Source organism: Zonotrichia leucophrys, chromosome 5 (genome assembly GCF_028769735.1).
Source record: "Zonotrichia leucophrys gambelii isolate GWCS_2022_RI chromosome 5, RI_Zleu_2.0, whole genome shotgun sequence".
NCBI lineage: Eukaryota > Metazoa > Chordata > Aves > Passeriformes > Passerellidae > Zonotrichia > Zonotrichia leucophrys.
This window is the reverse complement of record NC_088175.1, coordinates 31,046,282-31,068,940: the sequence shown is the minus strand read 5'-3', so window position 1 is coordinate 31,068,940 and position 22,659 is coordinate 31,046,282. Positions and strand designations below refer to the sequence as shown.

Genomic DNA, 22,659 nt, shown 5'->3' with positions numbered 1-22,659 from the left:
TTCCCAAGCTTTTACAGCATTCAACACTGATTCCTTGGATATCAAGCTCTTCTGTAAAGATTTATTAGCAATTTTAGTATATGCTGTGCTCATGTGGAGAGCCAATATGGGGAGTCTCGTTTGCATTTTCACCGTGCTGTGGACACAGGAAGTCCACCTTGGGTTATACTATTTTCAAAATCCCTGAAAATATTTGGTGCATTTTTCTAACCAAAGTCTTTAATTCTTCACACTTAATAGATACAAAAGAGAATTCAAGATTAGGATTCCAGTTTAAAATAAGAAAATTATAATCTTATCATCAATTTTTTAGACTTATTTGAAAAGTAGGCTCACTGCGAGGCAGGGGTACTAAGTATTTAAAAATGTCCAGAAGAGCATGTTTTAATGTATAAAATTTATTTGAATGCTTATGTAGCAATAAATTCCATTAGTCCTTTAAACTCACCTATTTAAAACTTAAGAAACATTTTTAAAAATATCATTAATTACCACACAGATTTTATAATGCATAGGTGAAATTTATATATGCATTTAAAAGTTTTATATGCATTTTATGCATATATGCACATGCATTGCCCTTTGGTATATGCACACACATTTTCAGCAACACTGTGTGTTTCAAACTAGTAAACTTTAATCCAAGCTCAAACTCAAAAGCAATGTGGGTCATACCTGCGAGAAGCAACATGGAATAGCAAAGTTTTGAAAGTCTGTGGAGCGTTGAGAAGAAAAAGATACAAACCACACCGCAATAATGGCATTTGGGTGTTAACGACTTTTGTGCCCAACGCATCCTCATTAAATCAGAGCTGTTCCAGACTGGAGAAGTGTTCTGCTTAAAGCAGGCACAGACTCCACGCTGCAGCCTTTCCTGTAATCCCTGCAGGTGGACCTTGGTGCCCCGGCCATCCCCACCAGGCTCCTGAGCTCTGTGGCGAAGCGGCAGCCCCTGGTGATCGCTCAGCTGGCTCACCTGCTCACGGCTTAGCGCTGCTGCACCGCGGGCACTGAAGAGCTCCTGACAGCTCACAGGGACATACCGGCGTCAGAAAGCACCATGGAAAATGCTGCCTCCTGAGGCAGCCACCACCAAGCCTCACTTCAGGAGCCCGGTTGCTACTGCTGGACTCTATGAAAGTGCAGTTAGAGAAAAGGATCATTTGTTTTAGCCAACACCACTTATAAGAAATGCAGCAAGTTTAGTGGGGAACATCTTCTCCTGGAAACAGCAGTGGAAAACCTCCATGAAAGAGAAGAAAGGTGTACTGCTCTATAAAGAGCAGAGGAAGATACCTTGCTTTACAATAGCCAGAATCATACAGCATATTACTTAACTCCTGTTTCCAAGCAGCTTCAGAGATCAACTTCTTTAAGTAAGTTTAGCCTGGAAGCAGTATCTGTATGGCTTGAGACCTTTTACAAGCTCTTAAGCAGAGCTGCAAAGCCACTTTCTAATGATAAGTACCAAATGCAGAATTCCTGACTGTGTAGCTAAATCATTTATCTTAGCTGGCTGCCTGCTCCCTTCCCTTTGAAGAGGGAAGTCAAAGCAGCGCAATATGCACTAGTCATCCTACACCCTGGATAGATTTTTCATGAATTTTCTGACTGCTTGCAGCCAGTGTAAGGTGTTTCAGATTGCCACTACACTAAGCAGCATCAGTAGACACCATCATACCTCAGGACACAGTTTTACTGTACTGCAGAATCAGGTGCTTTCAAACAAAGAAACCAAACCGTTCTACACAGTGACACTGTCACAGATAGGTTAGTACTCAGTAATCAGCTTGTTCCTAGAATTTAAGTCCTGCAAGTAAGAGTAGCTCCAACACTTTTCCATAATGCCTTTTCCCATCGGCCCTTCTACACTTGCACCCAAATGCATTAGGATCTGAAAATATAGCCTGGTCAGTCTTATCACACTTTGTTCATAATGTGACCAGCTGTCTCACTGTAGCAAATACAGACTCTTCCCATTCAATTACCTCATGGGACTTCTGTGGCACTTAGTCCAACAATGCTGCTGTCAGGCTTTACATGTTTGTTCAACACAATTCCCTAGCTGGTTCACATGTTCCTAAATTTAAGCAAAACCACAACCACCTCAAATATCCAAATACCTTCATTTAATTCTTCAGCACAACAGTACAGAATCACTTTAGATATATCTAAGCAATAAAAGCTGCTGTGTTATGCTTTCATTAGCTCAAAAAGCCCACATTGTTCAAGAAGGTCTTGCACTTTGAATTTGTCAAGTGAGAAACGTGTACTCAAGCATCCACCCCACTGCAGCCAGTGCCTGCTACTTTCACACCATTACTTTCAATATAAGGTGAGTTTTCCCAGCACATGGTGAAGTTAGCTGCACTTGCCACCTTTGAGTTCAAGAGCCAAGATCTACTTTTACTCTATTTTTGCACAGGTGTAATTTTGGCTCTCAGCTTCTATGTTACTTCCTGTTACTAATATAGTGAGTTTTAAAGGAAAAGACCATAGCTATTTTGATTTGATACTTAAAAATATAGCAGTTTTGATACATACCTGCCCAAGGCTTCCTTCTCTAACTAGATCAGGGAGGGTGACAAAAGTTTTTACTTACAAATTTGCTTTGTTTCATCTTTGGCTAGTCATGGCTACAATCTTAACACCAACATATTAGTGTTCTCTTTTTGGTGAGGTGCAGCCTTTTGCTAAAAGCCTGAGTCACAGCATGGTTCGCTCTGAGCATCACACATCTTACAGCCCCTCAAGGAAGAATGGGTAAGCTGTCACAGTTTTCTGCAACTGAGCAAAATGACAGATTTCCAGATTTGTAACGTGTCAATGTCCTCCCTTCAGTGGAAACCCAGAAGGAAGAGCAGACAAGGCAGAACAGTAAAGCCCCAGGAAAAATGAGCAGAACCAGCAGCATGGGATATTGGCTGTCTCCCCAGTGCTGCTCCTGTAGCTTTCCAGAGGAGATAGGGGAGGTCTTCATACAACCACAACAGATTTGCTCAGCGCTTTGCTTTTTTTCCCTTTTATTTTGGACATGGCACTAGTGATAAAGCAGGTTTTGTAGGAAAAACATCTCGGGGGACTCCTGTTGATCAATGATGCCAGTGCCTATGAAGGATAGTGTCTTATTGTACAGTGCATCAGATGTTTATTTTTATATATACTTAAAATTTTTTTTCTACGTTTACAGATTAAGTTATTTATATATGCTTGGTTTGAAGCATTTTTATATGCTATCAAAGCTAAGTTTTATTTTTATCAGTATTGTAACTTTTTTTTAATACAGTCTTCAATTGATACTAAAAAGCCTATTTATATGAATGTTTTCTTTTGCAAATACAACATTTCTTGGTACTTGCTAATGTATGGCATCGGTTTGTTTGGAAGAAAGAAACAAAGGCCCAGCAGATATCAAATTTGTTTCTCTACAACAGGCAAAAACCAATTTCCTGTAAGTTACTGCTGAGCAGCAGATGATCAAACCAATTATATTGTATCACCTACGGTTGCATCTCTGCTCCTAAATCAAGGTTGCTATTTTCATATCCACAATAAATGGTATTTTCTACACAAGAAAATGTGCCCCACCTTATTTTGCTCCAGCTAAGATACCCATCTATGGAACTATGCTGGATAGAAAATCAACACAAAGGCAAGTTTGTGATAACAGACGTAGGTCTCCTACTTACCTGCTGAGGAATGAGCATGGAATATGAACTCTTGCCACAGGAATCAAGAAGCCAGTCACTGCTTAAATTGGGGTTCTGTGACAGTGCTTTCTCCAAGCAAAGGGGGTTTTGTTTGGTTATTTAAAAAAAAAAAAAAGTTGTGTGAAGCTTCTTCCTGGCTCCTGTTACACAACTCCCCAGACCAGCACATTCAGGAGGAAGTTAATTTAACACCATTTTTCCTAATTCTCTTTTGAGACCTTTGAGTTTGCAATAGGAAAGACTGGCAGAAGAAAGGCCACACCCTCAGAGCTGGCTTTCAGTGAGCTCCTGCTCTGCTGCCTGCAGCACCTCTGGCACCAGCAGCAGCGCCCAGAACAAAGGGACTCACACTGAGAGAAAGCTGCCAGCCCGGGGGGCTGCAGGGCCGTGTCCTCACACATGGTCCCAGGCAGAAAAGCTGTGCTGCACCCTGCCCCTGGGCCTCGGATACAGAGCGGGGCATCTGGTGTTACACAGCAAATCTGCCTGGGGCTGTGGATGCCCAAGAACCAGCATCACTGCATTAAGTCATAAGAACACAGAAACAGGGGCATTTCTTACCTGCTGGTCCCACTGCACAACTGTCTCCAGCCCCATAGGGCACAACTGTGTTCTCTGGTTGCTGCAAAGTGCTCCTGGGGCTTGGTCACCTTTTAAATAAAGAGAAGGATAATTCCAGTATGCTGAGTTCATGAAGATGACTGTGGCATAGTAGCTATGCAAACAGTTTCATAATAACCAAAAAAAATCCATGCCAGAACCAAAAGCACTTTTTTTAACTCTTATGCATTCCAGTTTCTCCCCCTTGCACCACCCTGCCCTCCCTTACACAGCAAAGTAGATTTCTATTTAGCAGAAGTTCAACAGGCCAGACAGGAGGTCTGTGCTGCACTTTGTCCCACGCTTTGTGGCAAGGTTCCCATTTTGTTATTCAGCTTAATACCAAGAGGTTCTATACTGACACCTTGAACACAAGACAAGACATTTAATAATGTTTATTATGGCAACAATTTCAAATGAAATCTGCAGCAAAACATCACATAATACTCAGCCTCAGGGAGCAGGTATGGCATGATATGGTGTACTTGCTCTTCAATTTGTATTGAATTGTTCCATTTGTATTTGTATTGCAGCATGCCTACTTTTGGGGACTCTTTTCATTCAGAAAGCCCCTAAAAAGAGGAATGCAGGTGGAACCTGCCAAATCTTTCAATACAGTGCTTAATGAACAAGACAAGAAAAATTACAATATAGGTCAGACACTAATGTGCCTCTGTGATTTCTCTTTCTGTATCACATATTTTAACAGAAGCCACAATTCTACGTAATCAGTCCTGTCTGTAGTTTTGTTTCAAAAACTAACTCCAAGATGTTACCTTTTCTCACCTTGTACAGGGAAGAGGTTAGTTAATTAGCAAGCTAAACAGCCCTGGGCTTCACCTTGTCCAGAAACTGTTCTTAAGTAACACAGAACTTGCTTTCTGGAAAAACCTACAGAAATAGGACACTCCTAGACAAAAGGAAATAATGTCCTCACTGCTTTGGGGCAGGGGGAGGCAATCCCATGAGACAGCTGATGAGCACCTAAATATATTCTGCTACTCACCAGCAGTCCCTGTCCCAAATCTCAGTTCAAGGAAATACTTGGGAAGAAGGAAACGAACAGGAGGTCACACTCTTGGTGTGACCATCTGTCTGTAAGGGCAGAAAATGCCCACTGTCCTCCAAGAAATGGGCCCCTTTCAAAACCCACTCTCCAGAGAACATCACAGTGCTTCTTCACTTTGTCTGCTTTTCCAGGCTGTTGTTCTCTTGCTGCAGCACTTCCTGACTGATAAAACCCAAACTCAAGGCAAGAAAAATTATAAAAAAACAGTGAATAGCAACAAGATTTCATGTTCACAACTATAAAAGTGTCTTAAAAATATGTCTTCAGTAAAAAATATAAACAGATATTTTATTCCTTATTTCTATGAAAAACCCTGGGAATTGCAAGTTCTGTTTCCAATAAGAGATGGAAAAACACTTAAGCATCCTTTAGGAATAATGCCATCAATGGTCTAGGGGATTTATCTGATATGGTTTAACTTTTAAAATCAGTCTTAAAAAATTAAAATCAAACCTTCAACACTGAGCTTACAATGAAAAATAAATATAGGCACATCTCTGTGTCATATAGGTTCACCTCTTCCTTCCTCTGACTGTAGAGGCTTTGTTAAAAGAGAGCATGAGAAGTCACACTGAGTTAAGAGACAGCCACCAAGAAATCATCTCTCTGATCACAAAGTAACTTGAGTTGATTCCTGGGTCTGGTCATAGCTGTTGCTGCACAAACACAAAAAGTGTCTCTGAGTCCAAAGAACAGCTGCTCTGAGATGCAATCAAGGTGCTTAAAAGACTTTTGACTTGGAGATCCATTTGCTGATGCGAATCCTTCAGCAGAGTCGCCATGGCAAAATGTCCATGACAGAAAGCCCAATGCAGGTTTTGCACCAAGTGGCCGCTTAGCTTCAGTAAGCTCCCAGCAACGAGCTCCCAATCCTTTCAGAAACACTGAAAATTCCATGGGCATCTTCACTAGTAATTTTTGTCCACAGAGTCCACCTCTGCTAACTTTGTGTGGCCATAGTAGTTAGAGATTGTCTGGTCAGTTCACAAGGGTTAGTCCTGTGCTCCTCCATCTGATGTTCTGATACAAATACACGGGACAGCCTTTTCAGGTCTTTCACAAAATCCTGCAACAAACAGACACAAACCAGAGAACCCTTAGTAATGGAAACAAAAGAGACTGACTTAATTTTTCCATAAAGAAAAATTTATGTTTAACAAGGTTAAACACGTTGATGGTTTTCCAGTGCAAAAACCTAGAGGAACTACAGAATTGACTGCAATGATGAATGCCTGCAGACATTCCCAGTCTCCCCTCTGATGCCCACACCCCTTCTCAGATAAGACCACTGCCACAATTTAAAGGGTTAAAACTGCTCCAACCTGCAAGTGCTCAGCCTTGGAATATTGTCCATTTTTAGCAAGGCATTTGGGTTGATTCCTACATTTTGATTGTGGCCAGAACAGTGAGGTTCCTCTAGAACATTCCAGCTGCTCTCACACTCTGGTGGTAGGAGGCACAGGGATATAAGTGCAGGACTGGCCAGTTAAGACACTCCCCAACACGTTATTCTCAGCTGGAAAGCAGCAAGCACACTCAGGCTAGAACTGAGAACTGGTTAACTGAGTCAGCTGGTCTCCAAACTGGTTTACAATTATGGAAACGCTTCCACTGCATGGGCAATGGTGGATTCACACAAGTACAGCTTTCAGTCAAACACTAGCAACAGAGAAAAGCTTGTTGGAAACCAGTCCTTCCTTGGCATTAAGCAGGAACAACAGATGGGAAGGTTATGGGCCTTAGCCATATTAAATAGAAATACAAGGATATTCTGTTTACATAGCTTTACTTTTTATTTTATTTATTGTCTGTGCATATCTAATACTTACTGAGGGCCAAGGGAGCCCTTCAAGGATATGCAGGCAATTCTGGATTTCACTAGTTCTCATTAGTTCATGTTCTATAAGACCATGAAGCAGGAAAAGGAACAAATCCCACTGCAAAAGAGAAAAAAATACCAACACGTCAAAAAGAAATGGATTGTGTGCTTATTTCTTTATCCATGTATAATTCACACTTTTCTTTTTGCATCAGAACATGGGAAAAAGCAGCAAGCACGTTAACTATCTGCATGTGACAATGAGGGCAAGAGCAATGTCCACAATGAATGAACACAATTCCTTCAGTTCTTACATTGATTTTCTTCTGCCATAAAATAAGTATATGGTATTATAAATTCTCCATCTATAAACACACCAAGAATTTAACTCCTGCCTGATTCAAGAACAATGTGAAAAATTATTTGATTCCTGAAATAAGCTGCGTTTAGCCTGCAATTAAGTAGGGTGATTTTCAGCTTTTGTTGGAGTGCTTGTCACGCCAACACACATGCAGAAATGCAAGCTGATAAAAGGCACAAGGATGCAACCAATGACAGCCACGTGTGCAGTCCTTGCAATATCCCAGGCCAAATGGGCCATTTTGCCATTGGCTCCTAACCAAAACTGTGCCTTCCTGAGAGCCCCCCAAGGCAGGCACCAACCCCTGACAAGCTGTACACATCCCCCTCTTTCACTGCCCCACAGAAACAAGGCCAACCCGCTGGCCAAACCCTGCTGGCCTCAGTCACACGAGCCCCAGTGAGCACTGTGGGCTGGCAGAAATCCTACACAAATCCCAGCCTGCCCCACACATCAGAACAAGCTTTACCTCTCGCTGCTTGGCTTCTGCAAGATAACCCATGTTCTTCTTGCTGAAGATCAGCTGCACGGGCACAGATGTCCCAAAGTCCTCCTTCCAGATGGAGAACAGCAGCTTTAGGAGGCCATAAGTGGGATTGTTCTTTACAGGCAGCCTCTCAGGGCTCTTCTCTGGGGATTTGATCCCAAGACTCAGAGGAACATGATCTGAAACTAAAAGGAGGAGGACAAATGAACTCCTATAGCTGCATTATTTCCTTTTCTAGTCATCATCTTGGTTCAGCAGCACAATTAGGGAGAAGAAACCAGTGAACCTAAGAGGAATGGAGTTTGGAAATATTAGCTCAATATTTCAAAATTATGACCTTTGAAACTATACAGACAGTATGACATAGGAAGAGATTTCTATTCCTCAGACAAAGAACACCAATTGGTTGGAATATAGCCCAAGTCCTGAAAGTCAGCCTAATATTTAGTCAAAGAGAACCTAGGTGTTACTGCAAAGGAGAGGAGAGTAGCACAGTTAAACATTTAAGTCTACAGACAGACTGAACAGCTGTCCATAGTTTAGACTCTAGGCAGAGTTACATGACTTCACACAAGTGAAAGCAAAACTGAACCGTGCTTAACTGCAAATGAACACAAACGGAAGGAAGATACCAGTTCTTCCTTGGTACAATCTAATGGAATGGGACAGGTTGACACTGCTGCTCCCAGAATAAATTTCACAACATTCAGATGTGAACTGCCTTCTGGAAAGACAAATTATGTATAAAACTTCTAAAGCTGATTCTAAACCCACAAAATTAGAAGGCTGCCCGTGAAGAACACACCTGTCTTGAGATCACAAGCTTCTGCTCAGAGAAAAACTGTGTTTACATACCAGAGCAAGAGAAAAAAACAGACTGAAAATGTTCACAGGAGTCATAATACAAAAAAAAAAAAATTACTTCCATTCTTTCCCCAAAAAAAGTCATAAAAACATAATTTAATGGAAAAGGCCCTTACTTTTAGTCAAAAAAGCCCAAACTCCACCACAATTTTTCAGAGGCAGAAATACTGGAAAACATCTCCCATATTTAACTGAAGGTGTCAATAAATAAAAAACAACAGATGTGAAATAGATCAGAGGGATGGTTAGTCACTGAACAACTCTGTTTTGCAGAATGTAAATAGGAATAAGAGTAACCACCCAAATTGACAGAAAAAAATCTTCAGACTCAGTGGCACCAAGGAGAATTAAATATCCATGAGCTCTTAACACTTATATCTCTGACCTCAAGGATCTAAGAGAACTCTAATAACAGATTTCAGTCTTAAATAGCTTATCATAACTTACCCAGCAAAGATGCCAACTCAACCGTGCACTTGGCCAGCTGCTGCTCCGATGTGGGACATACAAACTGGAAAACACCAAAAAAAGTTGTATTTTTTTCCCCATACAGCAGACTGGACAAAACAGGGCTCCACAAGGGATAAAAAATATCCAAGAAGGGCAGGCAATTTACATCAAGAAGCACAGAGCTGTAATGAGGAGGCCACTAAAGACTGAAAGACAAAACAGTCATATATGAAAAGGGGACTCACAAAGGCAAACTGAAGTAACAAGCAGATCTACACAGTATAAAAAAATACAGTGCAACATTGCCACATTTGAGCTCAAATAAAAACCTCTCAACTGAACTCAACTGTGAGGCAAAGAAATTAAATTTTTCAGATATCAGACAGCCGAAAGTGATTCAAAGGGAGTTTATGCTGCTTTTTTACATCTTTTACCTTTCTGCATCGAAGTGTCTGACTCAACCTTCCCAGCAAGCACTCCAGCCACACGCAGTCAACCACTTCACCCTCCTCCCGAGGGCCCACAGCAACACAGAGAACATCCTTGATGAGAAAGACAACAGTAACATACACATTAGTATCCTGCTCTTCCACAAACAGATCCTTAGACTTGTGACAGAGCAGTTCAGAAACAGTTCTTGGGTCCTCATTAAAACCAGAACCTAAGTTAGTATATATACATTTCATAAGACAGAGTTAAGCTGATTTTCTACAACCTTACCAAGATCTCATTTTCTAGCACAGTTCTCACTAATGTTACGAAGTAAAACACAATGATGGCAACAAATTCATATTTCTTAAAAGTACTAGCACTGAAAGCTCTAAATAAATTTCACAGCACAGCAAGCAGTACAGGGTAGAAGTGCTACAGAAATCCAGACCCCTCTTACAATGTCAGGGAAGCTTCAGTGCCAACCCAGAGGTTTCCTCATACAAATTACCTTCCTTTTTTTAGCACAAGCAAGAAAGCATTAAAAGATGTGAACTCATTTTCACACAACTGCTGGGAAAGCAAAGACAGTGATAACCAGCATTACTTGTCTGTCAAGCAGACAAACAGCTGCAAAAAACACAGTCAGAACACACAACAGTAAAAGGCGAGGCGTTCAGAATTCTTTCCCTTATGGGGTGCATACTTTAAATGAATGTGAAATTGCACACAATACCATGGGGTCTGCACTGTGGTTTCCATTCTACTCATGTCAAAAAGGCCACACTGCCATGCTACCAGAAATCCTGTATCTGAGACAGCACTCCTAGCAGGGAACTCTGATATAGACACAGCAAGCAGGGGTTGGAAAAAACCTGAGAACTTTTCATCATGCTTCCTAAGCACTCCCCACAGCCAGCTCCTCAGAATCAGAACATTCTCTTAAAAAACCCACCAAACAATCAAAGAAAACCCTACAAAACAGCAACAAAAACAAACCGCAAAAACACCAATGTGAAAAACAGAAAGGCAAGCCAGGAAGTGAATACCACGTACCTTAATCTCATTGATTATCTGGGAGGGAAATGGAGCACAGTGCTGACAGCCTGGAGGACAGTCCCTTCTCAGCTCAAGAGCATCCTCACCTGGCAAGGGAAATCCTGGGACTTTCAGCATTCTATTGAAGGTTGCCTTCACTTCCCTTTTGATGAGTGCTATAGAGAACAGAGAACAAATCCTGTCTGCTTCAGTTTCTGTCTCCACTGAAGCAGAGAATCATTTCCAAACACTCTTAGCCTTTCATTCCAAAGGCCACAGCGTACATTTTCAACTCCCTCTCTCCGACCTCCTACTATATTTAATGTGCAGAGGCAAATCTGGAGAGGGTATACTAATCCACAGCTGTAGAAGACAGCCACCCACCACTGCCAGGTACAACTGGCAACTCTTCTCACTTCCATAAAAATATTTCCATGGGTTTAACAAACACAGTAGCTAAGCCAGAAGGCAATGCCAAAGCAGAAAGCTGATTCAGTGTGATCATGCTAGTTCAACCACTGTGCCCATAAAAACCATATGTCTTCTACCAAAATACATTTTGATCAGCATCCAAAACACTAAACTCCTGTGGCTGCAAATGGTACTTGGACATTCCTCCCCAGGCTTTTGGTCCAACCTCATGAAAAAATGGGTTTTCAGAGATTCTGAAGAGTAGCCAGTGCAGTATTACAGAATAAAAAGACTACATTTGCCTTCAGCCTGCAGAAAATGCACCCAGTCCAAGAAGTGTCTGTTTAACAGGAGATTTCAGAGGCACTCTGTACATGTGACCATATGATCTTTTGAGAGAGCAGTTGTCTGTACACACTGGAAGTGCTAAGACAACTTCAGCCTAGATGACATTTCCAGAAGCATTTCCACAGCATTTACTCTCATCATCCTACAAGACTCCATAACTAAAAATCACTACCATGGGCCAAGTCCAAAAGATCCCCAATGAAGGTTCTTAGAGCTAGAAATAATTATAATTCCTCCTAAACAAGGAGGAACAGAGCAACGGCATACTTTACACTAAAAAAAAAAAAAACCAAAAAATGAATAGGACCAAGTACTTTATAACACTGTCTGTCCCTTGATCTCAGAAAAAAAGGAGCACAATGCACAGGTTAGAAGCTCCAGCTCAAGGTAAAAACACTCACCTGCAATGTTGGCAGAGAGCCAGCCACAGGCTCTCTCGGTAGCCAGCTCCACCGCAATGTTTTCTGCACTACTTAAAACCTTTACAGGGAGGATAACAAATCATTGGAGATTTACTATCAGCCACAGCACTGCAGTCAGTGAAAATTCAGAAGGAAGTCTAGAGGAAAAAGCTTAATTTTGGCATGCAACAATTAAACTGAACACCACCTCCTCTATGGAAACAGCTGGTTTGAGCAATACAACTGAGGCATTTTGATTTTCTGAAAACCTCATCAACTTCTTGTGGAAGTTGATGCTAAAACCAATGCATTATCATTGCAAGATAAATGCAATCTCTGTAACATTCTAGCCTCATTAGTCAGCTATGAGCTGGAGTATCACTTTACCCACAATATGCAAGGCAGCCCAGTAGAAGTGACTCTTCTTAGCTATCACTCAGTCCTCCCATGAGGGCATCAATAGATTTTCTTTACCTGAGCTATTAAGGGATAAGTGAAGCAGCAATGGAAAAATGGTAATGATCCAGACTTAAAGTCAAGGCTTTTAATAAGTTTTAGGGAAAATACATACTGCTGCAGATGTCTCTTCTGGCAACAACACTCTTACTGCCTCAGGACCTTTTTTTTTGCAAAATCTACAAGAAAAGGAAGAAAGTGTGCCACGGGGTTAGTCTAGGTTCTTGGACAACACTCAGAGGTTCATTATGTAGCAATGCAATAAATCAGACTAAAAGAACAAGACAAGGAAAGGGTAATTACAAGCAACTAAGCTGCAATATCAATTCTCCAAAGAGGAGAAATACAATAGCTGCAGCGGATGTCTGTTTGGAGCAGAGGGACACACAGCACCTTTATTCCTTTCTACAAACACAGTATTAACTGGCTGGAGCACAGCAGACACTCACCATAAGAAGAGCAGAGGGCATGGTTTATAATTACCAGAACCTGAGCATGACAGGTCAAGCTAAATTAGGCTTATAGATTCTGCAGTAAGAAGAGATAGGAAGGCACATGTTTAAATAACTTTTCCTCCTTACTCTCTGCCTTTGATGAGTGCCTGGGCCCCTTCCTCATACAGATGAGTGCACACCTCTTCAAGCAGTTTGTCATTATTAACATCCTCCTCCTTCACTTTATCTTGCAACATGGCTTCAGCCCTTTGAACTAGCTCTGCTACCAGTGTTGCCCTGCAACAAAACAAAGAACAATCAGGCAGATTGAAATCAATACAGAAACAGTGCACACTAAGTGCACCATCTCTTCTCCCCAGGTTAGGGGGATACCCATCTCAAATGTTATAAGTCACTCTGCTAAAAACAAATCAATCATGCTGTATCATCTATATCATCTCCTTGTTCTGTGTGTATGGAAGACAACAGCAATGAAGATACCAAAACAGTTCTAAGATTCAAGAGTCAAAAGTCTTTAGGTTTTACCAAAAACTTTTTTGGTCACAGGTCTCCTTTCTGGCAGCATTACCCTTGCACGCTCAATTGATAATGCTCAGAAGTTCAAAGATGTCAGCAGCAGCCACTGAAACCACCATTCCTTGGGGCTGATAACATTTAATGCCTTCAGCAAGCTTGACAACAGATCAGTGCAAACTGAGCAAGCTCATGAGCTGGAGGGCAGGGCCACCACACAGGAGGGCTGTGAAAAGAGGGAGAAATGGGACTGACTGTGCATCTGTACAGGCTGGGGTCTACTGGCTACAGAGCAGCTCTGCAGAAAGGACCTGGGGTTCCCACAACAAGGGAAGGGAGTTAGGACTGTCCAAAGAAAGCCAACCTTACACTGGGCAGACAATAGCAATAGTGCAGCCAGCAAGTCAAGGGAAGTTACTGCTTCCCTCATCACTGGGAGGCTGCATCTGGAGTATTGTGTCCAGCTTTGGGATCTCAGGACAAGAAAGCCATTGACAATCTGAGTAACTGCAGGAGAAAAGAAAAAATTATTAAAATAGCTGGGATGTTAGAGCACACACCCACAAGGAGGAGTCAGTTTCACCTAGCCTGGAGACAAGAAAAAGCTGAAGGGAGAAGGAAATTTACAGAGAAGACAGAACAAGACTTTCAGGAAGAGCACTGCTAAAGATTGACAGGAATATCCACAAGCTGGAACAATGGATAGCTATTATGACAGGATACAAGAAACATTATTCACAAAGCCTGGGAAAACTGAGCATTGGACCATGGTAGAAAGAGGTGGCTAAATCCTCATCCTTTAAAGATGGAAACTTTTCCAGCTGGAAAAGGTGCCAATAAACCTGACCTAACTTGAAAGCTGGGTCTGCTTTGAGTAGGAGTTTGGATCAAGTGACCTCCAGAGGTCATTTCTGATATGAGATTTTCCTATCATTAGCAAGAATGCTCTGAACAGGCTGAAAAGTCTCAATGCTGCACTGCATTCACATACAAAGTGTCCCACAGATGTATCCCCCTTCTCTCTACATTCCTTCACAAATTCCCCTCTATCACAGCAGATGTTGCTGGTCAGTCCTGCACAGCCTTGGTGCTCTGCTACGCAGCACACCCCCATGGAAGCTTCTTTCCCCCATACACACAAGTTTAAAGGATCAACTCTTTGTCTAATTATAATGTAATTAGTCACAGACCAGCACTTACTTGATGTGCTTCACACAGTTGGATCCCACCCTCTCTGCCACAAATTCCACTGTCCTCCGTAGGGAAGGAGGCTGGTTGTGGAAGAAAGCCTGTTCCAAATCTACCTGTTCAAGAGAAAGCACTACAATTGATTAGAGCACTCCACCCTCCTCTCATCAGCACAGGAATGGACAGAACTACCTTCTGGAGATCTACTAAAAGACAGTTTGCCTCCACTAGAACTTTCTGCTACTGTAGCATTCATCATCCCAGAATAGTACTCCCTATTCCCTTCTAATCACTTAAAGCTTATTATCAGGGTTTCTGAAGCTACAAAAGACCTGTAAAGGGGAATGGGAGAGTTCTGACAGTGTCTACTAGTAGTGAGTCACCACACAGAGCTTGTTTTGGGAAGAACAAGCCCTTTTAATTAGAGGCTGATAACCCTCTAGGCTCCTGCGCATGTCCTTCTCTCAGTGGAAAGCATGGCTACAATCTAACCAAAACAAAGTATGAGAAACATACCAACATTTTATGTTAAAGAAGAGGGAAATAGATAAATAAGACTAGTTGCTCCAACTTCAAGAATGTTTACTGACGTTATCTGGATTTCAGCACCCACACCATATCCCAGCCACATGACTGTAACAGAAAAACAGGGAGTGAAGACACCTGACTGTTAAACACAATGTTCCCTGGCATTAAGAGACCACTGTATAACCCTGCACTCACACAAGCAAATTTCTCCTGCCCCTCTCCCCCTTGTGACTCCCTAATTTCGTTACCTGCAGCTTCCGCTGCGTGACAGAAGCCTTGGGTGCTAAGGACTCTGCAGCTGTGGGAGTGATTTTCCTCATAAAACCGCCATTCTTGCCTCCACTACCAGCCACAAAAGAGGCAAGTAGTTTACGCAGCTCACCTGTACAGGAACACATGCAAAAGCAATCGTCAACCCCATAAGAAAGGAGAAAAACTAATCCCAAAACTCAAGAAAGAAACTTTCACTTCTCCCGTCCTGTTCCCAGAGCAGATTCTCTCAGCTTCTACAAAAGCAGAAGCTTCACTGAAGCAGAGGGGGCATCCCACATGTATAACTGGCAGGGCACAGCAAGGCTCTGAAGAGGAAGCTTCTGAAAAGCCCCCTAGCAGATGGGACTTGTTCAGAAGGATGAGGGACCAGTTATTTTTGTGCTTTCCTTTTTAGTGTGGCACGCAAGAACTGTAAAGTCTACAAGGACAACAAGAGGAGCAGTTAAACAAAATTCCAAGAGACAGGAGCAAATCCTGGGGGAAAAGCTGGACAACTTATTCGCCCCTAGAAGATTTTGTGAGACAAGTTTAACATACAGTTCGTGATAGAGGTTTAACATACAGTTTGTGATAGAGGTTTAACATACAGTTTCTCTACTAAGCCTCAGTAAGAAGAGCACCATCTCCCCATCTGGGACTCTATTGTCTATAGAGAGGAATTTTACCATTGGCAGACACATCCCATGAAAAAGCTATCTCAAACAAACTGACAAAACACCAGGGCACAAAAAGATTTTTCCCCTCTGCCTGGCAGCAAAAATCTGCTCAAGGATCAAGACATTTCTTGCAGCACAAACTCCTCTTCCTGCACCTAGGATAGAAAAGCTGTGTTGTTGTAAAGCTTCCTTACAGCTTGTAAGGAGTGGCTTGCCCTGTCCCTCTGGATTCAGGCTCTGAATCAACTATCCTGACTAGGTAACCTCCCTCCCTCAGCTTTAGCAGATACTATCCACAGCTGCAGGAGCTTCTGCAATACAGCTTCTTATCAAGGTTCTTGCATATACAACTGGGACCTTCGTTGTGAAGAGGAGTAAGAAAGGTGATCCAAGGACTCAGTACCAAACAACAAATATAAACAACTGACTAAATAAAAGTAAATATATACTAATATATTTTATGTATATAGTAAAAATAAGTAAATACTCACCAAGATAGGGACAGCAGGTATAAAGTAACTGCTGATCCACCAAGGGTACAAAGTCCTGGTGAGAAAATTAAGGAAATGCTGAAAGGATACAGTACCAAATAAACAATCTTCAAGTCAGAAATCCCATACATGCAGTCACAGGCAGGTTTCAGGGCTACCTTTCCATGAAAACAATCGCTGGATTTCAAACACACAGTAAAATAATGAACTTTGCAGCCCAAGTGTTCAGTCCCCATAACACAGAATGAGCTGCTCTTCATTTATTAGCCTAGCTCAGCCTTTGCCCCTGATCACTATCAAAGCCCAGCTGAAAGCTGCATTAAAAAAAGAAACCAGGACTGCTACCACAGCCTCTACTCATAAGGGAGAAACCTATCCATGGAGGAAAATAAATGAGGCACATCTGCTATGCATTACACCTCCACAAGTGCCTTCATCCATGGAATACCATGCCAGGGAGAAATGTTAATTCACTATTAACACAGAACATGCAGGGCCATGGGAGGAACAGGAATTTCAGATCCCATCCACCAAGGAAATGTATCTTAGCATCTACACCACTTTTCCATGGAATACTATATATCCCCTTGCATGTCTAGGAATTATCTGAAACATCACACATGCCATACCCTCACCTCCTTTCCTGCTTACTCATAGCATTTTCAGTTCAGTCACCCTTTATCATGACACTGGAAAACAGGTGATCTCACAAACAGCAACCTTGCTCTACAGTCCCATCATTCTATTTCTGTTCACCATTACTTTTGCTTATTTCTGGGAACAGCTACAGTTTTGTCAACTCACCTTGCAGGAAAATAGCATCTCATCCTCCAGCATAACTTGGCACCTGTTCTGCAAATTATTGCAGCAGATGAGATGGCTCCTGCCTGACAGAAAACCCAGAGCTGCAACACAGAGTTCACAACCCATAACACAGATGCAATTGAGGCACTTGGCCAAACTGGGCACCACATCCATTGGCCTCCATATGCTCAGTGCAGCTGCCCTGAAGGCAAGTTCCTGATCAAATCTTACAGCTCCTGAGGAAGTGGTAGGTCCATCTTCCCTCACTGATTCAGAAGACATGCTGCTGCACTAACTCACCAGAGCCTGAGCAGATGTCACAGTGTCCATCACAAATCTCTCCTGCCTGTCGTCAGCAGTAAAAAACAATTCTTCAGGAACTGATGGAACCTGAAACAGAAAACCCAGCAGCTGCAACCCAAAATGAACACAGTAACTTCCACTATTTCTGATAACAGGACAGTAAAATCTCACCGCCCTGCCACCCACAAAAAAATGACCCTACTAAAAATCTTCTTGCCCTGAGGAGAATTTTCCATAAAATTAAAGACTTATTTTAATCACAGTAACAAAAGCCACCTTTCTTATTCTCCCCATACAGCATCTTCCACATTTCCAACAGGTTCCTGCTAAGAAATTACCTTGCTTCCAACTGGAGGCACAAAAGAATTTTAAAAGTTCATCATACACCATCCCTCTATCCAATAAATTCCTCAGTAATTTAAGGCTGACAGCTAGCACACCATCTTTGTGATAAGAGCTTCCAGGTCTAACAGCAATCAGCTGTCAATTTTCTTGCAAGGTTGCAGATTAGTAAATACAGAATGTATTTCAGATGCAATTGCAATTCCTATTGGGAAAAAAATTGTTGCTTCACACAATTCCACTAAAGGAAAATAATTCTCCACTAAAATACAGTTATTCTTTAAACCCCACAACAGGGTAGGAAACCCATGATAAAAGAACAAACTATTGTATTGAATTGTTTTAATTCATTTCAGTACTATTTTGTATTGAGTTCTGTGCCCTGCTTTTTCTTCAGAGAGGAGTTACATGCACAGAGGAGACTCTACCTGAAAAAGCCAACCCAGAACTGCAAGGATCAGCAGTTTGTTCAGGAAACTCATCTCCTTGTCTTCAGAAAGGACCATTAACCTGCCATGCACCAGAAGTACCAAGACAGAGTGTCAGTTTTCAGCAGCTCAATTTTCATTAAGGAAAACATTCCCAAACCATTCACTTACCAATTACACTATCTATATACCATGAACACATTCCTTGCATGTCTGCCTTTTTTGTATGTACCTGCATAACATCCTGTCTTAAGTTTACACTAGACAAGCCATTCTCTAGAATGTGCTTCAAATTTTCCTCATGTATATAGGAAAGAAAACTAGAAAATTATTTAGGCATTGGAAACCTTGTAGGTTTAAGGTCAAAATTCAAGCTCCAGCTTGAAGGTCAATCACAGCTGCAGATGTAGAGTGATCAAGCGGGATTTAAAGATTTTGTTTACTTAATAAAAACCACAAATTTGAATCAAGTATTAATCCCAAAGTTTAGACTATGTTCTCTTTGCAGCTTTATGTAATATAAAATATGCATGATTTGCACCACAAAAAAAAAAAAAAAGAAAAATCAAACATTCACTGAAAAGTTCTTTACAGATATATTTTCCCAAGCTCTTACCTGTATACCTGCAGCAAGAGACTAAACACTTTCCTGTAATAATCAAGGAAAGGAGCAACATGATCCACAAGGGAAAGGTACTCCACAATCCAAGGAATAGTGAGGATAGAACGTTGATTCCGAATAGATTGTCTCAGAAGCTTTAATATATCCAGTACAGGCAGGGTCTTAAAGGACAAGAGAAGTTAAACCAGCAGCTTGAAGTTATCTTCTGCTACTTATAGAAAACTTTTGTCTATATCTTGACTTTTCTTTCTAGGATTTCATTTTCTGTACTGGTGACTTCTGGCTAATGAAAACACTTCTTTGCACATGACCAGAGGTAAAAACCAAACTATGACTGCAACCAAAGGTCCCACTGGAAATTTCAAAAGCAAGGCTAAAAGCCTGACTACATAAAAAATGGAGTCAAGGTCCATTGCTTCCGTTCGGTGGCACACTGCTGGGAGATGGGTGCAAAACTAACACAATCAGTTCTGGTAGCTGGATTTTACACTATCAATACAAGTTGTCTTAGCTAGGTGAAATTTCTGGTATGACAGACCCAGATTAGCAGAAACAACAGAAGACTGACAACCTTACCACTGGTGCTTTACTCCCTCTTTTCGAGATTACACAAATTCCTTTTTCCTTTGTTCCCAACCCCAGAATATGCAGCAGGGACACAGGACCACACAACATCATCCCAGGAACACTGGCTTGCTTTGAAAGAGCATGACTACCCACAATGCTCCCTGAGCTAGCAGAAGTGCCTGTCCAGCAAAAGGCAGTGCTCTTCCTTACTTGGTTTCTCAGCGCCAGCGCGGAATCTTGCAGGTCTCTGGTTGGCTGCTCCGCAGTGCGATAGGGCAGGAACACAAGGAACCCCAGGAACTTGGCGAGGAGTCGGAGACTCAACAGGGCCACAGTGAAACGCTTCTTTTCATCCTAAAATGAAGAAAAGGGAGCTGAAGCTATGCTAGCCCACACTGGCAAAGCAAATGTCTATGCTAAACCTCCACTCCTTTCATCTAAAAGGGCCACATAGCTTCAGCTCTGCTTTTTATAAAGGTAAGTTTCCAAAATACATATTTATCAAGTATTTTAAATTGCTTCTGTCTCATTGCTTCACCTCTTCACAAGAGGGAATTCTTCAGGGGCTTTCTAAGACAAGCAGCTGCTCAATCGTATCTATGCATTAAGAACTTTGGAGTCAATGAGAGGCAGAGCTGATCTCACATTGCCTCCTTTAGAGCACTACTACTCTGCAAGTGTCCATCAACCTTTGGCTGCTACTTTGCTAAAAGACTATAAGCTGTGACACCTCTGATATGCAGACCTGAGTGAAGAAACACCTGTACACCCATTAACAAGTATATCTACAAATTCAATGTAACTACAATCTTTTTATATGGAAAAGTAACAAGGAACTTATTGCAATGGGCTGCCACAACTGGATGTGGTCATTTCATTGATCTAACACAGGTTATAACAACCTAAAGAGGAGGCTTTCACACTATTCTGCACTTATGACAGTTCTATGAAGCACCCTGAGGCATGCAGGTAAGGGGTTCAGACAAATTAGCAAATTGCAGAGTTATGACAAAACCAAATGACAAAGCTCTTGTCCTGTAAAAACTGTGGTGGAAGCTCCAAGCAATTTACAATCAAGCCAGTAACTGTTTGACTACTGGAACAGCTCAGAGAAATTCCTGACAGATGTGTTTGCACAAAGCAAACCTACCTGTTCCTCCATCTCTGCTTCCCCATCACTGTGCTCGTGCTCCACCAGAGTAAGACCATTCAGTTCAAGTATCTTCAGGCACAGACTATCCATCAGGTGCTGATTGAACTGGTAACTTCAGCAAAAGATGATGATGAGTCAGACTGAGCTGAAAACAGCAGTAAAACCTCAACTAACACACTGCAGAATTTTGAGCTTATCTTGTGAGTTGTAACAATCAGCAGACATACAACATTACACAATGACAGACAAGAATGCAAGAGAGAAGACTTAGGACTGGCTGACCACCTTCATTTCCACTCTTCTTTTGTACTTTTTAAGAGATGCTATGTAACAAGTCTCAGCATAAGGATAATAAAAATCAATCTGCCAAATGAGGAATCAATAAAATAACTGAATTTAAGATAAAATTTTCACATAAATTATCATTCCCCCGTGCTGTGAATTGTGAAAAACTTATTAAACAAAACAACCTGGCTTCATTCTGTACACTTTAGCTTCATGCACTATCACACAAGAAGCATTTGTCCAGTCCAGTGTCCTTGCTAGGTAGCACTGCATGCCTTGGCACTGGGAAATGCTGACAGCTCCAAAAAAATACTGTGGGTTTATAGCAGAAAAATCATTACCATATCATCTAGTCCCAACTTTCTGGATAACTCCCATCTGCAAGAGAAACATGCTGGTGCTTCCACTGCCCACACATTTCAGAGGGAACAGCAAGCCCAGGCCACTCACCTTCCAGCACTGAGGATGAAGTCCCTGAAGAATTGTTGGCACCCAGGGAATGAAGGGGGTGGACAAGGCCCTCTGATGCTCTGAGAAACAATAAATCTCTCCTGCAGCCTCTTCAGACGGCTCAGATTATCAGAGCCCAGCATATTAAGGACATCCTGGTCTGGGGTGTCTCCACAGCTTGCACCACCACCGACAGGACCTTTGCACATCTTTAGGAGACAGAAAGAGCAGCGAGGTGGATTATTTGTAACAAGGCATCATTTCACTCCATCTCTCAGCCAGCATATTATCCCTTCCTCACAAGACTGCTTTTGGAGTAATCCACGCATGGTCTCTCCTGGTGCCCAGGAACATACAGAACAACTCTTCCCCATGCCAAAACACGCTACCCACCTTGGCCATACACAGCCTAGAGGTCTAGTGAGATGGAATTCTAATCTTACACATCTAACTAGGGCATACCTAGCAGACTACACAGGGATATGTGGAGAGAATGCCTATCCCTCTCACAATCTTCATGAACCACTCAGTAGGATCTTTAGCTCAGCCTCCAAGGAACATGATGCTGCACTACATGTTCCCAGGGCAGGTTTTCCTGAACTTCCGCGGAGTTAAATAACATTTAAAAATTAATGCCCCACTGCCTCAAACACACAGATACAACTCAAGACTCAAAAAATTACAGAACTGCAGAACTGTTAGGAAGGGGTCTCTTGGATCATCTAATCCAACCCTGTTGTTCAGTCAGGGTCACCTCCTGACCTGTCAGTGAATACTACTGAGAAAAATTTCACTCCCTCTTCTTCATTCCCTCCCAGCAGGTATTTATAACAGCACCAAGGCAACCTGGAGCCTTCTCTTCTCCAGGCTGAATATTCCCAGGTCTCAGCATTTTTTCTCATACAAAAAACGCTTGGTGCCTTAATCATTTACAAAGCCCTGAGCTGGACTTGCTCTAGTAAGTCTGCATCTTTCTTTCCTTGTGCTGGTGAGCCCAAGACTGGACACAGCACTTCAGACATAACCTAGCAAATACCCAGCAAAAGGAAAAGCTGGCTGCATATCCCTACATCTAAGTTGACTGCATATCCCTACATCTAAGTCATGATAGTTTTAATGAGAGAGAGTATAATAATAAGAAGCAACATTTAAGAATGT

General features: G+C 41.9%; 2 protein-coding genes across 3 annotated transcripts in view; one reads left to right on the top strand and one right to left on the bottom strand.

Annotated features, from left to right (window-relative positions):
- Nucleotides 1-3,821, top strand: part of STARD9 (StAR related lipid transfer domain containing 9) — a 94,269-nt gene extending 90,448 nt beyond the window's left edge. The window contains exon 34 of the mRNA XM_064713867.1: nt 890-3,821. Within this exon, the coding sequence (XP_064569937.1) occupies nt 890-991 (102 nt within the window). The 3' untranslated portion in view covers nt 992-3,821. The remainder of the gene's footprint in view (nt 1-889) is intronic.
- A 520-nt stretch (nt 3,822-4,341) lies between these two features.
- Nucleotides 4,342-22,659, bottom strand: part of CDAN1 (codanin 1) — a 32,025-nt gene continuing 13,707 nt past the window's right edge. Inside the window, exons 11-29 of one of the 2 annotated variants that reach the window (XR_010440411.1) lie at nt 21,502-21,710; nt 20,764-20,878; nt 19,824-19,967; nt 19,041-19,207; nt 18,425-18,506; nt 17,652-17,741; nt 16,548-16,602; nt 15,376-15,509; nt 14,612-14,715; nt 13,025-13,174; nt 12,559-12,622; nt 11,988-12,066; nt 10,846-11,003; nt 9,795-9,902; nt 9,358-9,421; nt 8,029-8,231; nt 7,209-7,316; nt 5,851-6,445; nt 4,342-4,360 (exon numbers count right to left, since the gene is read on the bottom strand). Coding sequence is in view for 1 of the 2 variants with exons in the window: in XM_064713865.1 (XP_064569935.1) it covers nt 6,320-6,445; nt 7,209-7,316; nt 8,029-8,231; nt 9,358-9,421; nt 9,795-9,902; nt 10,846-11,003; nt 11,988-12,066; nt 12,559-12,622; nt 13,025-13,174; nt 14,612-14,715; nt 15,376-15,509; nt 16,548-16,602; nt 17,652-17,741; nt 18,425-18,506; nt 19,041-19,207; nt 19,824-19,967; nt 20,764-20,878; nt 21,502-21,710 (2,160 nt within the window). In the remaining variant the exon portion in view is untranslated. Of the gene's footprint in view, nt 4,361-4,655; nt 6,446-7,208; nt 7,317-8,028; nt 8,232-9,357; nt 9,422-9,794; nt 9,903-10,845; nt 11,004-11,987; nt 12,067-12,558; nt 12,623-13,024; nt 13,175-14,611; nt 14,716-15,375; nt 15,510-16,547; nt 16,603-17,651; nt 17,742-18,424; nt 18,507-19,040; nt 19,208-19,823; nt 19,968-20,763; nt 20,879-21,501; nt 21,711-22,659 lie in introns of those variants that run through there. The other variant, XM_064713865.1, reaches the window with a different exon arrangement.